The sequence below is a fragment of the Hypanus sabinus genome, chromosome 2 (assembly GCF_030144855.1).
Source record: "Hypanus sabinus isolate sHypSab1 chromosome 2, sHypSab1.hap1, whole genome shotgun sequence".
In the NCBI taxonomy this organism is placed as follows: Eukaryota; Metazoa; Chordata; class Chondrichthyes; order Myliobatiformes; family Dasyatidae; genus Hypanus; species Hypanus sabinus.
This window is the reverse complement of record NC_082707.1, coordinates 155,538,532-155,552,013: the sequence shown is the minus strand read 5'-3', so window position 1 is coordinate 155,552,013 and position 13,482 is coordinate 155,538,532. Positions and strand designations below refer to the sequence as shown.

General features: G+C 36.5%; 1 protein-coding gene across 6 annotated transcripts in view; it reads left to right on the top strand.

Annotated features, from left to right (window-relative positions):
• arid4a (AT-rich interactive domain 4A) overlaps positions 1-13,482 on the top strand; it is a 117,754-nt gene that overhangs the window by 52,510 nt on the left and 51,762 nt on the right. For all 6 annotated transcript variants that reach the window (XM_059957241.1, XM_059957254.1, XM_059957248.1 and 3 more), the window contains 3 exons: positions 1,924-2,072; positions 7,113-7,185; positions 7,732-7,826. In XM_059957241.1, coding sequence (XP_059813224.1) covers positions 1,924-2,072; positions 7,113-7,185; positions 7,732-7,826 — 317 coding nt within the window. The remainder of the gene's footprint in view (positions 1-1,923; positions 2,073-7,112; positions 7,186-7,731; positions 7,827-13,482) is intronic.

Here is a 13,482-nt window from a genome sequence, read left to right as displayed (position 1 = left end):
TAAATTAGGCAAAGCAAGACCTCCATCTTTTTTTTAATTTTTGTAAATGATATTTAGCAATTTTTGGTCTTTTATATTCCAAACAAATGATGAAATAATGGAGTCAACCTGATCGAAGAACGTCTTAAAAAATAGGGATATTTTGAAAGACATATAAAAATTTTGGTAAAATCATTTTAACTACATGAATTCAGCTGACTAATGAAAGTGCAAGTGGATTCCATCTACAAAATAAGATTATATGGTTGACTAGTCTTAGTTGATAGTAGTGAATTTAAATTTCTGAAACAGAACTGCCTGTAGTTATACTATTTTGTAGCTTCATTCAGAAGCAGCAAACAATGATACACTTGAGAATAAACGTATGATTCTGGAACAGTGAAAATTTTCTGAGAGGAGTAGTGTATGTATAACTTCAATAATGCCTTCAACCTGCTCAATGTTTGTCATAGGCCTTAAGAGCATAATTTCCTCAATGGTGATATTCTGCACTTAGTGTGGGAAAAAAAATTGTGGAGTGTGCTTTATAATGCCATATTGTAAATAAAGACTGGGTAATATTCATTCTTTATGTTCAGGAAGTTGTTGCTGCACGTGTCAACCATGATCACAGTGAATAGCACACCAAGCTTGAAGGACTATCGCTTAGTCCTCCTGTTACCTTGTTTTTGTGACTTATCTAATTGTGTTTTCAAAGAGCATCCGGTAATGTCGATCTTAACGTGCATACTATTAACTTTGGATTTTTAAAGTCAAGAAAGAAGTAAAACATTTCTAGTGGTATAGAATTGAAAAAGAAGAAAAATGCATTCTATTAAAGCTTAGTTAAATCACGTATGGAATAGTGTGTGGCATTCTGTTCTTTACTATACAAATGACATTGGCAAAGGTACAATGGTGTTTTTACAAGTATTGTATTAGAACAACAGGGAAGCCAAATATGTTTCTTATTGGTGTGGCTTCTTGCCATCCTCTTAAGATGTTCACTGATAAATCAGTAAGGAATTCATAATAATCTCTATAGTGATGTGGTCCAAGCAGTAATTGAAATGATCACTGAAGATGGGGGAAGTTTGTTTAAAAATTTACGTGAGAGTACAGCTATGCTGATAAATTTGTTAAAGGTATTTGAGGAGAGGTTTGTGTGAAGCATAAAAACTAGTTTGGAATACTTTATTAAATGGCATTTCTCTTTGCAAGTTCTATGGAATACTTCAGAAAAATAATATTCACAACAGGCATACGTTTTTTAATTGAGCGTCATGTTCTAAGATAAATGCAAAATAATTCACAAAGAAGTATCCAGTTTCTTATACAGGAAAGTTATATTGGTCTTATAATAAAGGGAATCATTTCTGTACATGGTGAAACTTGCTTTGTGAATGTGGCTCCATGTGTACTGATATTTGTATCAGTATTTCACATGGGTGTCTCACTATGCCTTCAGGCCCACTTTGTGTAGAGAGTTAGCTTGAGAATCCCTCTGGCCTAGTTAAGTGCAGATGGGTGCAGATTGTGGGTGGTAAGCACAAATAGTGGGTTGAATCCAGTTTGTTTTAGTCTTTTAGATGTTGGACATCTTTTGGGAGGAAGGTAAATCTGCTGCAGGTGTCCACTTGATTGGCATTGGTCCATGATCTACTCTAGTCTGCAGAATGAGATCTCACTAGCGTTATTTCAGGATATTGTTACAACAAATGAAGAAGAAGCAGATTTAATCTTGCCTTTCAAAAATTAATTATGTACTTGCATAGGGAAATAAATTGCAAAACTGTGTGGAGCAAGTGAAACTGGAAATAATTCAAAACCCCTTTCAAATTACATGCTTGGGTATGATCTGCTGATTGGCTCTGATGTACTGTTAAGTTCTGTGATTTTATTTTTAGTGATAATCATGTACTCTAATAAAAATGTTACTTGTAGCCCTGGAAGAAGCTCTCAAATTCCATCAGCAACGGATTGTTCCTGAGAGCTGGAAAGTAGACATGAGTGTCATCTTAGAATCCTCAAGTAGTGATGAAGAGGAAGAGGAATCAGAGAATGATGAAGACCATGAGGAAAAGAAACAAGAGGTAGGCCAGTTTTTCAGTTTTGTTTATTAAGTGATTTTCCCACCTCAACTCAAGATCAGAATCTGTCATGTGAAATCAGTTGATCTTTAGAACGATATATAAAATGAAGCATCCACAAGTAATTTCTTTTAGTAAAATGGTTTTTGTAGTTGATACTGAAAATTTTAAAAATAATTTTAACATTTTATAATTGAAGTTACCATTTGCTTGATCCTAGGCATAAAGAAGCTATTTTATGAGTTAAGATTGGGACTTCACCCTGGAATTTAAAATGGGTAATGATCATAATGACATGTATGAGATCTCAGTGGATTTGTCATTATTGATCCTGAGACTGTGTTTCCCTGAAGAGGCATAGCTGCTAGAGAAGGCATTGCCCTTTAAAACTGAGAGGAGAGGGAGGAGACTGTTCTTTCAGTTGTCTGTGGAGATTTTTTGCATAGAGATTTTTAGACCCTGGGTTTGTAGGGGTCAGGCAGAAAAATGGAGCTGAGATTAAGAACTAATTAGTTGTAACCTTAAAGACTGGCCAAACATGCTTGAAATTGTATAGCCTTCTGTTGCTCTCATTTGTTATATTTGGCTTGAAGTTTCATTATTTTTGGATGTAGCTATTGTATCTTTGAATTACTTTAAAATCTGAAGTCAAGTGGGATGAAGAAATATCACAATGGCATTTCATAAATATTCCAACAATAAACACCCCAAGACATTGAAAGCCACTTCATTTTAAGCTCTTGGCAGTAAAGTTAGCATTTGTGAAATTAATAGATCTGAGTGGTCTTAATACCAATGAAGTTCTTAAGTTTAGATTTTGAAATGAATGTACTTGAAAATGCATTTTAATTCATATGCACTACATTTTGAAAGTAAAATAAGTTGAAAGCGGAGAAAATGGCATCCATTTTCAGTCTCAAGTAAACAATATTGAATTGAATTGACTATTCTTACATCCTTCACATACATGAGGAGTAAAAATCTTTATGTCTCCATCTAAATGTGCAATGTGCAATCATAGTAATTTATAATAGTTTATAATAAATAAAACAGTCAATGTAATATAGAGAACACTCAGATCAATATGAGCTGATCAGTCTGATGGCCTGGTGGAAGAAGCTGTCCAAGAACCCGTTGGTCCTGGCTTTTATGCTGTGGTACCGCTTCCTGGATGGTAGCAGCTGGAATAGATTGTGGTTAGGATGACTTGGGTCCCCAATGATCCTATGGGCCCTTTTTACACACCTGTCCTTGTAAATGCTCTGAATCATGGCAAGTTCACAACTACAGATGTGCTGGGCTGTCTGCATCGCTTTCTGGAGTCCTGCAATCAAGAGAAGTACAGTTCCCATACCAGGCAGTGATGCAGCCAGTCAGGATGCTGTCAATTGTGTCTCTGTAGAAAGTTCTTAGGATTTGTGGGCCATACCAAACTTACTCAACTGTCTGAGGTGAAAGGGGTGCTGAGTGTACAGACCACGTGAGATCCTCGGTGATGTGGATGCTGATGAACTTGAAGCTGTTTACCCTCTCAACCCCAGATCTATTGATGTCAACATGGGTTAGCCCTTCTCCATTTCTCCTGTAATCCACAACCAGCTCCTTTGTTTTTGCGACATTTGATGGAGAGGCTTTTTTCTTGACACTACTTTGTCAGAGTTGACTTATTAACTGAATTACTTCTCTTTTGATTATGTGGAACAGAAGCTTTTATATTATCAATGTAACACCAAGCCTCATGCCAGGGAAATCCTTGTTCCTTGAATAAAATTATAATCAAGACTGTTGTATAGGAGTAAATTTTTTTTGTACACTGCTATGTGTTCAATCTGAAATAGTTGGGTGTCCCATTTCCTATCAGGTTTCCTAAGCAAGTTTGCTGGAATGTTGCTGGGGACATTACAGCAGCTTCGCAGACAATGTGTGGATGTTTGCCATGTTATTAAGTAGTCTTTCTATGACATAAAATTAATATTGAGTTCACTTTTGCAGGCCCAAAGAGCAAGACTGAAATTTTAAAAAGCAACATTTCTAAGCTAATGGGGAAATACTTGTGGAAAGTTAACACTATATATGACTTTGTACAGCTAGATTGTATTTTAACTTTAATGTTGTATACAGTCGGCCCTCCTTATCCGTGGATTCCGCATGCACGAATTCAACCAACCACAAATCGCGAAAACCAGGAAGTGTTCTTCCAGCACTTGTTGTTTGAGCATGTACTGACCTTTTTCTTGTCATTATTCCCTAAACAATGCAGTTTAACTACCATTTTATATAGCATTTACATTGTATTAGTTATTATAAGTAATCTAGAGATGATTTAAAGTATACGGGAGGATGTGCGTGGGTTATCGTGCATCGGGATCGAAAAAAATCGGTTCTCTTACAAAGTAAGTTGGAACAGGTACATCCAGTATTATTTAGTGTCAGTTGGTCAAACGTTTGTCTTAGTATATAGTATTTATTTTACCTTTCTATGCATATAAAACACTTAAGAACGTATGTTTCAGCGCCGGTCTCGGGAAGTTCCAGAGTTCGATCTAGTGACAGATTGCTATGGAGTGCGCTCTCCACCATGCTGGGTTGACGTGGAGGATCAGAAACCTAAAACCCAATAATTAAACCACTGCGTTGCTTAGTAATAATTGTAGCTTTCATCGGGGCAGAGCCTTTCTCACTTTATCCTTTAAAATTGTTCCGATCGTTGACCGACGTAGCTTAACGCTTTTGCAATGACTGATGGCATTTCACCTCTTTCCGATTGCTTTATTATTTCCACTTTATTTTCAATCGTGATCGTGATTATTTTCGTGAACAGAAACACTGCAGATTCAGAGCTCTGGCGCCAGGTCCTAATGTCCACGGCACTGAGCCAGGTTAAATAAGGTCTGGGGTTCCACTGGGTCCTAAGGTCCACCGGATTGCAACAGGTTGAATAAGGGACTTGAGCATCTGCGAATTTTGGTATCCGCGAGGGGTCCCGGAACCAATCCCCCGTGGATAAGGAGGGCTGACTGTAATTTTGAAATAATAAAATGTTTTTGTTCTAATTGCCTTTCATATGATTTTTAACAATAAAATTGTCATTTGTTTCTAGTTACCCTCATACAATGAAAATTTTACTTTTAACATATTTATCACATCTCAGTACTGCATGTGCCACATTCTAAAAGTGGATATATACGTATATCTGATTATTGTAGTGTGTTTACAATAAACTGGATAAAGAAGATAGCCAACGGTCCTTCCTGAAGTAATATTTTGGAATTGTTTATGCAGTGATCACTTTGACATGTATAGGGATAACTAAGTAATAGTTCGCCTTGAATTTTGCCAGCACTTCGCTCTGGAGCAGATAGAAGATCAAATTTCTACTGCAGTCTTGTTAAATATGGTGCAGTTAAAAATAGGCCAATGTCAACTACATGGTAGCAGCATGATTTCTACAAGATGATCCCATTATGTCTTTGGGGAAATACCTGTCAAGTTGTAGCTACTGAACTATTTTTAGGATCCATTTTATAATTGGCATGCTGATTATAATCCAGTGTAAACTATTTATGATTACAGTGGAGGATTAGTTTGAATGCACTTGGAGTATCACGTGCATTTCTTGTTGCCACGCTATAGAAAGGATCTGGTTGTGTTGGAGAGAGCACTAGGGTGATGCCTGGTCTGGTGGAGTTTAGTTATGACAAGATATGGATAGGATGGGCTTGTTTTCTTCACAAAGGAATGACCTGATAGGTACGGAAAGATAATTGAAATTCTTTTCCCATTGTAGGAGTATCAAAAATATGCGTAGGTTTAGGGGAGGGAGAGAGGAGTTTGAATGGAAATTTGAAGGAAATGAATTTCACAGAGAGTTGATACCTGGAACTTACTGACAGACAAGGTGGTGGAGTCAAATATAATCACTATGTTTATGAGAGTATAATTATTTAAATAAGCAAAATATAGAAGCAGTTAATGCGGGCAAATGGATTTAGTGTGTGGGAAAAAGGCCAGCATGGATGCAGCGGGCAAAGGGCCTGTTTTCTGTGTTGTACGATTTGACCAGTAGCATGAGGATCTTGCAATAAAATAAAAATTACTGTAACTACAGGCTGTCTGACTTTTAATAATGATTGGATTAAGATAGTAAGATACCCATTTTGCAATTGACAATTTAGTCATCAGTCTGTTTTCTGAGATCAACGCTTATTTTGGTTGGAAAATGTATTTAAACAAGATACTAAGCTGTACCAATTTGGCTACTGAATACATTAATAGTAAACCTCTGGTAATTTTTGTAACAGAATTTCTTTGTGTATTCCACATCTCTAGACCAAAACAGACAGAAGGGAATTTGCATGTTCTGTTGATGAATCAGCTGTTTGGTTTATGATGATGGCTCATCAATTAAATTATCAGTCAAGTAACCCATATCCCACTTTGGCAACTGGAATTTACACCTGGTTACAAGGTCCTTATAATGATGACCATATTGGCAGGACAACCAATTCGGTAATCCCTCCTAGAGGTAGGAAACTCATATATTTGGTGTTACCAGTATGTGAGTGGAGACCTATAGTATTTTGAAATCAAGCATATTGTGCAATTTCACATTTTCCCGACATCATATTTCATTTGTTGAATGTGGATGGGTAGTTAAACCCATCTGCGATCTCTGTAGCCTGCTTATGTTATCTTGCATGTCTACTCTTGGGTCTTTCCTTAAATTACATACTTCACTGAATTGTGCAATTACCTTCACCAGGAGGACTGCAGTAGTTGATGAAGATGGCACATCACTACCACCTTTGCCAGTAGAAATGGGTAGATCCTGCTGGCCATGCAATTGATGCTTAGTATCTGTAAAATAAACTAGTGAATTATTTATTTGATTGTTAAACTGTATTCCAGTATCACCAGAGTCTTGACAGCTGTGCAGGATGTTGTAATTGGATTTATAAATACCCTATCAAGTGATGACTTCACAGCACTAGACAAAGTGCTTTCTTTTTAATATCATGTGATTGTTAATATATCTATCACTAGGTAGAGGAGGAGCTAGATCCAGAAGAGAGAGACAATTTCTTGCAACAACTCTACAAATTCATGGAGGATAGAGGTAAGGACTTTTCTTAAAAGTGAAGCCTGTATTTGTATTGTGTATGCATATTTTAAAGTATTAATGGTACAATGTTTTTAATTTTGTTCAGATATAACAGGTGAAAGTGATGTCAAAAGTTCTTCTGTGATTGTAGGGGTTTTTTTTTGTTTTCACACGAGTTTGTAGTTAATTTGTATACATAACACTGTATTCTTGACCTAAAGAAAGCTTTCAACCCATGCTGCTTTTCAATGATACTACGATATCAGTACCATAAATGTTGATAGTGGATGCTATTGAATTAAATATATTTCATTCACCACAAAATAGATTAATTTGCAAAAACTTAGCTGAGTGATGTGCTCAGCTGTGGTTTACCATTGATATGCTTGGACATTATAATTGTGATGTTTGATGTATGTGAATATTTCCATCACCATAGTTAGAATAAATACCAATATGGTTGATCATATTATGAACTCTTGGAAACAATATGACGTTATGTTTACTTCTTCGTATTCAAAAAATCTTTAAATCGGAAACCAATTGTATTATATTTTCCAGGAACACCTATCAATAAACCACCAGTACTAGGCTACAAAGACCTGAATCTTTTCAAACTCTTCAGACTGGTGTATCAACATGGTGGATGTGACAATGTGAGTTCAATTTAATTTTACAGTGCCTTGAAAATGTATTCAGCCCCCACAACTATTTTCACATTTTACTGTCTCATTTTCTAATTTTAAAATATATTGAAGTGGGAATTTTTTGAACTAATTTCAAAATAATGTGCATCATGTCAAATCATAAGAAAAATTCCAAAATCTATCCTCGATTTACTAAAAACAGAAGTCCAAAATTGTGTGGCTGAAAAAAATATTAATCCTGTTTGTAATTACAAGCTAACTTTTTTCCAGTGTTTTAGATAAACAACTCACCCAATTTGTTGATGTAGAAAATTGGAGGATCACCTGTTTTTCAATGAATTTGTTAGAATAAATACCCCTTCTCTCTAAGCTCTGTATGATAGATTTTCTACAGACAAAACCAAAAGGAAGGCAAAAATGTATTGTAAGTCAGGGAGATGATAATAGAGAAGCACAAATCAAGGGAATGTACAAGACCATCTCAAAGGCATTGAACATACCTCGGAGCTCTGTGTAGTGAAAATGTGAAAAAAATATGAAACCACAGCCACACTGTCTAGGTAAGGCCGTCCCTCTAAACTTAGTTACCAGAGAAGATTGGCACTTGTAAGAGAAGCTACTATGATGCCAACAATCACTGTGTGTGAGCCACAGAAGTCAGTGGCTGCAACTGGAGATGAATTTCATAGCTTCACAATCTCTAAGGCCTTGCACAAAATAAGTTTTTATGGGAAAGTGGCAAGGAAGAAGCCGTGGCTTAAAAAAATACTCACTGCCCATAAAGACTTTGCAAAACGTCACTTAGAAGATACTGTAGGTATGTGGAAGAAGGTCTTGTGGTCGGATGAGACTAAGTGGAACCTTTTTGTCTTAACACTAAGCAATGTGTGTGGCATAAATCTAATACTATCAGCCAGGTAATAACATCCCTACTGTAAAGCATGGTGGGGTATCATCACGCTGTGGGGATCCTTTTCAGCAGCAGGGACTGGAAATCTGGTCAGGGTTAATAGGAAGATGAATGCTGGTAAGTACAGAGAAATCTTGGATTAAGAACCTGCTAGCCTCTGCCAGAAAGCTGCAACTGGGGAGGAAGTTTCTCTTTTAGCAGGGCAGCAGCCCAAAGAACACTGCCAGACCATCCATGGGGTGACTTGAAATGGAGAAAATTGATGTCCTTATGTCAAGAGTCCTGATCTTAACCCGATCAAACATCTTTGGTAAGACCTCAAGATTGCTGTCCACTGCTGCTCGCCAACTAACCTGGCAGGGCTTGTGTAATTTTGCAAGAAGGAATGGGCAAATCTTGCTTCATCACATTGTGCAAAGCTAATAGAGACTTATCCAAAATGATGAATGGCTGTAATAGTTGGTTCAACTAAGTACAGAGGAAAGGGAGCGGGGGGGTGGTGGGTGAATACTTTTAAACTGCAGACATTTCAGTTTTTTAATTTTTAATTTTTCATGCTTTACAATTATTACATTTTTTGGCTGTACCGTGAAATAGGAGGATGTGATTCATAAATTAAAATTCTCAGTTAAATTGTTCAAGACCCCTAGTTGTAATACTCATGTGAACAAAGGATTGGGGGCTGATCCTTACAAGTATTTACAAATACTTTTTCAGTTGAGTAAGTTGTACTTACTCAACTGAAAATGTACAGCTATATTATTGAACTCAAAATATTGAAGATGATTTTTCCTCTTAAAAATAGCTATATTATTCTACTTTTGACAATATTTTGTACTTTATGTAGAATTATTAAAATACTAGTGCAGTTTACCAGCTGATGACTAAATTTTTACTTTTTAAAAAGTATATCATGTTTTGTGTGCTCTGTCTAATGTTCTGTTTCTATTTATTTGAATTATGTGTGAATGCCTTAATACCAAATCGTGTCAGCTGTAATCCTTAGCTACATATACTTGACAGATAGATATGAATAACGGAAGTTCCATTCCATTTAGTTGGGCTTCGTGTTATCTTTTGAGGATTGTCAGGAGTTCTGAGTGATGAAATACAAAAATTTTACTTTTGGAGTATGTATCCAGAGATACCGGTCACGTGACAGATGCACTGCCATCTGGCTGGTTTGGAGGACACACCACATGCCAATCAACAGTTGGTCCCTCCCAACTAATCAATGCACACCTAAATTATTGGTCACCTTAATTGGATTATCTCGCCCAGCGCCATGCTTTAAAAGGTGAGACTTGGCCTTGGCTTGCCCTCTCTTACAGACCACCACATTGGAGGTAAGTGCATTGATTTATGCTTGGGAAGGTCTATCGTTTGTCCTGGTAAGGGAGCTGCGGCTATCCAAGGTCAAGGGGGATAGCTGTTGTAGTGCTTTTCCCTTGTTCTTTGTATGTGTAACCGTACCCTGTCCCCACACTGCTTCCTGTGTATTGTAGTTGCTTGTGTTGACCCGACCTCCCCTTTAATAATAAATTCCTTATTATTAAAACTGTGTGTGTCCAGGCCTCTACTGTTGAGACTCAAAGAACCAGTTATTTCCATCACAACAGAGTATTCCATTGATTTCACTCTGTATTTTATGAAAGCCATCCTGGGAGAAAACTATAACAATAAAAGTCTTAAATCTGCCAGAGTTTAAAGGGTTGAATCTTACTCATTTGTTGCAAACATGTGCTTTTCATAAATGCAAACTAGAATTTTGCTTGTTTTTAAAATTTCTTGTTCAAATCAAAGAAACTGCAGATGGTGGAAATCTTGAACAGAAAATTTTGGAAACATTCAGCAGGTCAGGCAATATCTGTTGAAAGAGAATTCACGTGTCAGGTGTGAAATTCTTCATTACAAAGTTCGGGCTTGAAATATTTACTCTTGTTTCTATCTTGTCAGATTCTGCCTGGTCTGCTAAGTGCTTCCAGTACTTTTGTTTTTTGTTTAGATAATACAGGTTATGTTCATCCTTTTATGAGTATAACAAAAAAGTAATAGACTAATAAAGGCTGTCCAGAGAAACACCTCCATAACGCATTGTTGATTAATAATTCTTTTTTCATTTAGAGATATGGCTACACTGACACTGTTTTATCCAAATTTGTATTTTGTTGGTGCAATCTTCAGATAATGTATATAAACTAGACAGGAAATATATTTAATGAATAGACATATGCCAATATTCAGTGTTAATGTTTTCAGTGTCCTACCCCAAAGATTATATTTATGACATAATTTAATCAGACACATTGCATCTTGGTTCACTGTTTCAGTTTTGCCCACACTTACAGGCAGCACTTAACAAATTCAGTACTGATAATGTTAACATTCTGATTTTTTGTGGACCAAGCTGTCTATTCAGTGCGACTTTTGGCTGTTTGCAACTATTTTGCTCTGCTTTATTTTATTGAGCAAATGTTTTTCTGTTTAATTAATTTAACTCTGATGACCTTCCTTATAATGGTTCAAAAATTTGATTTTTTATCTCTTCAGCATAGTATTTTAACAGATAACAATAAGAGTAATCATGGAAATAAAACACACACAAATGTTATAACATCTGTCCATTGTGTTTTTTTTTGCCCTTAGCAACAAATACAAAAATCTCAACGCTAGCATGAACTACAAATGCAAGTGCTGCCTGGTTACTGTTCTGCTCTGTTTGCATTTCAGGACATCAGAAAGTGATGGATTACCTAAAGCTAATAAGAAAAGATTTCATAAATCAATGCCCTCAATAAAATTTCATTCACCAATAACAGTTATCCACATTTTCATTTTTTTAACTATATATGTATATCAAATGATGAGGGGTCTGGATCAAGAGGAAAATGGGAAGTATTTTCTTTTTTGTTGAAGATTAGAGGTTACTGGTAGAAAATAAAGGAGAAAAGAATAGAAGAATTACATGAGGAAACACTTTTCATGTAGGTTTTGGTTGGAATCTGTGGTGCACTGCTTACTCAATGTGGCCTTCAAAAAGGAATTAGGTGAATATGATGGACAAAATATTGCAAGGCCATAGAGGAACAGTTAGTAAGTGGAACTAGAGAGTTGTTCTAGTGGTGATGACATCAACATGAAGAGCTGAATGATCTCCTGTACCATAAAAATCATTCTATCATATCTCACAGTTCGCTATGCCTCCCAAGTTTGTGTTATCTGGGGATACAGCTGATAGTGCCTTGAATGCCAAAGCCCAAATCATCAAAATCAAGCGCAGTAGTAGTTCCAATACAGATCCATTGGGAGTCTTGCATTGTTTTCCAATCTGAAAGTTACTCTGTTCTGTTAGTTTTTTTAGTTTATGAAGCCTGTTTTCTAACTGTCTTGCTGTTGCCCCTTTTATTCCATAGGCACCTTCTCATATATATATATATATAAGGTGCTTATCTTCTCGTGTTCTCTTTCATGTTGGTGCTTATCTTCTCATGTTCTGTTTTCCTTCGTTATTTTTAAATCTTCTTTGAACATTCTATAATCAGCATGGTTTTCATGTAACATTTATCATGTTTTTAGCTTTGCCTTTTCTGATTATACAAAATTGGGACTTCATTCCTTCATATATAGAAGATTGAGGGAAGATTTGATGGAGATATGCAAAATTATGAGGGGTGTAGACAGCAAATGCAAGCAGACTTTTTCCACTGAGGTTGAGTGGGACTACCATCAGAGGTCATGGGTTAAAGGCGAAACATTTAAGGATAACATGGGGGGAATTTATTCACTCAGTGGGTTGTGAGAGTGTGGAATGAGCTACCAGCACAAGCTGGTACATGTGAGCTTGATTTCAAAGTTTAAGAGAAGTTTGGAAAAATACATGGATGGTAGAGGCACAGAGGTCCTGTCCGGGGGAGGTCAATGGGAGTAGGCAGTTTAAATGGTTTGGCATAAACTAGATGGACTGAAAGGCCTAGTTCTGTTCTGACTTTTTGGACTCTAAAGAGCTCAAACTTTAATTTACCTACTCTTTTCTATCATGGGAAATATCTGAGCTCTACCTAAAATGTCTTTCACTTAAAGGCTTCTCGTTGTTCAGTTACATCTTTGTCATCAACCTTTGAATCCAGTTTATCCAGGTAGTTCTCATCCCAATTAATATGGCCTTTTGCTTTACCCTGGAGTAAAGTACAGTGGTGCTAATACATTTGTGAACTTTTTTAGAATTTTCTCTATTTCTGCACAAATGTGACCTGAAGTGTGATCAGGTCTTCATGTCAGACCTAAAACTAGGTAAAGAGAACCAATTAAATAAATAACGCAAACTATCCATCCGTCCATCCTTTAGAAAAATGGTCCAATATTACTTGTATTTGTTGGAAAAAGCATGCGTTTCAGTAACTGGTGTGGCCCCCTTGTACAGCAATAACTTCAATCAAATGTTTCCAGTGACTGTTGATCAGCTTTGGAGGAATTTTAGGCCATTCCTCCTTACAAAATCGCTTAAACTCCAAGATGTTGGTGGGCTTCCTTGTGTGAACTGCTTGCTTCAGGTCAATCTGCAACATTTCTATTGGATTAAGGTCAGGACTTTGGCTAGGCTATTCCAAAATGTGTAATTCCTTAGTTTTAACCATTTTTTGCTAGGCTGACTTGTGTGTCTAGGGTTGATATATTGTTGCATGACCCACTTTCTCTTAAGCTTCAGTTCACGGATGGATACCCTGACATTTTCCTGTAGAATTTGCTGGTACAATT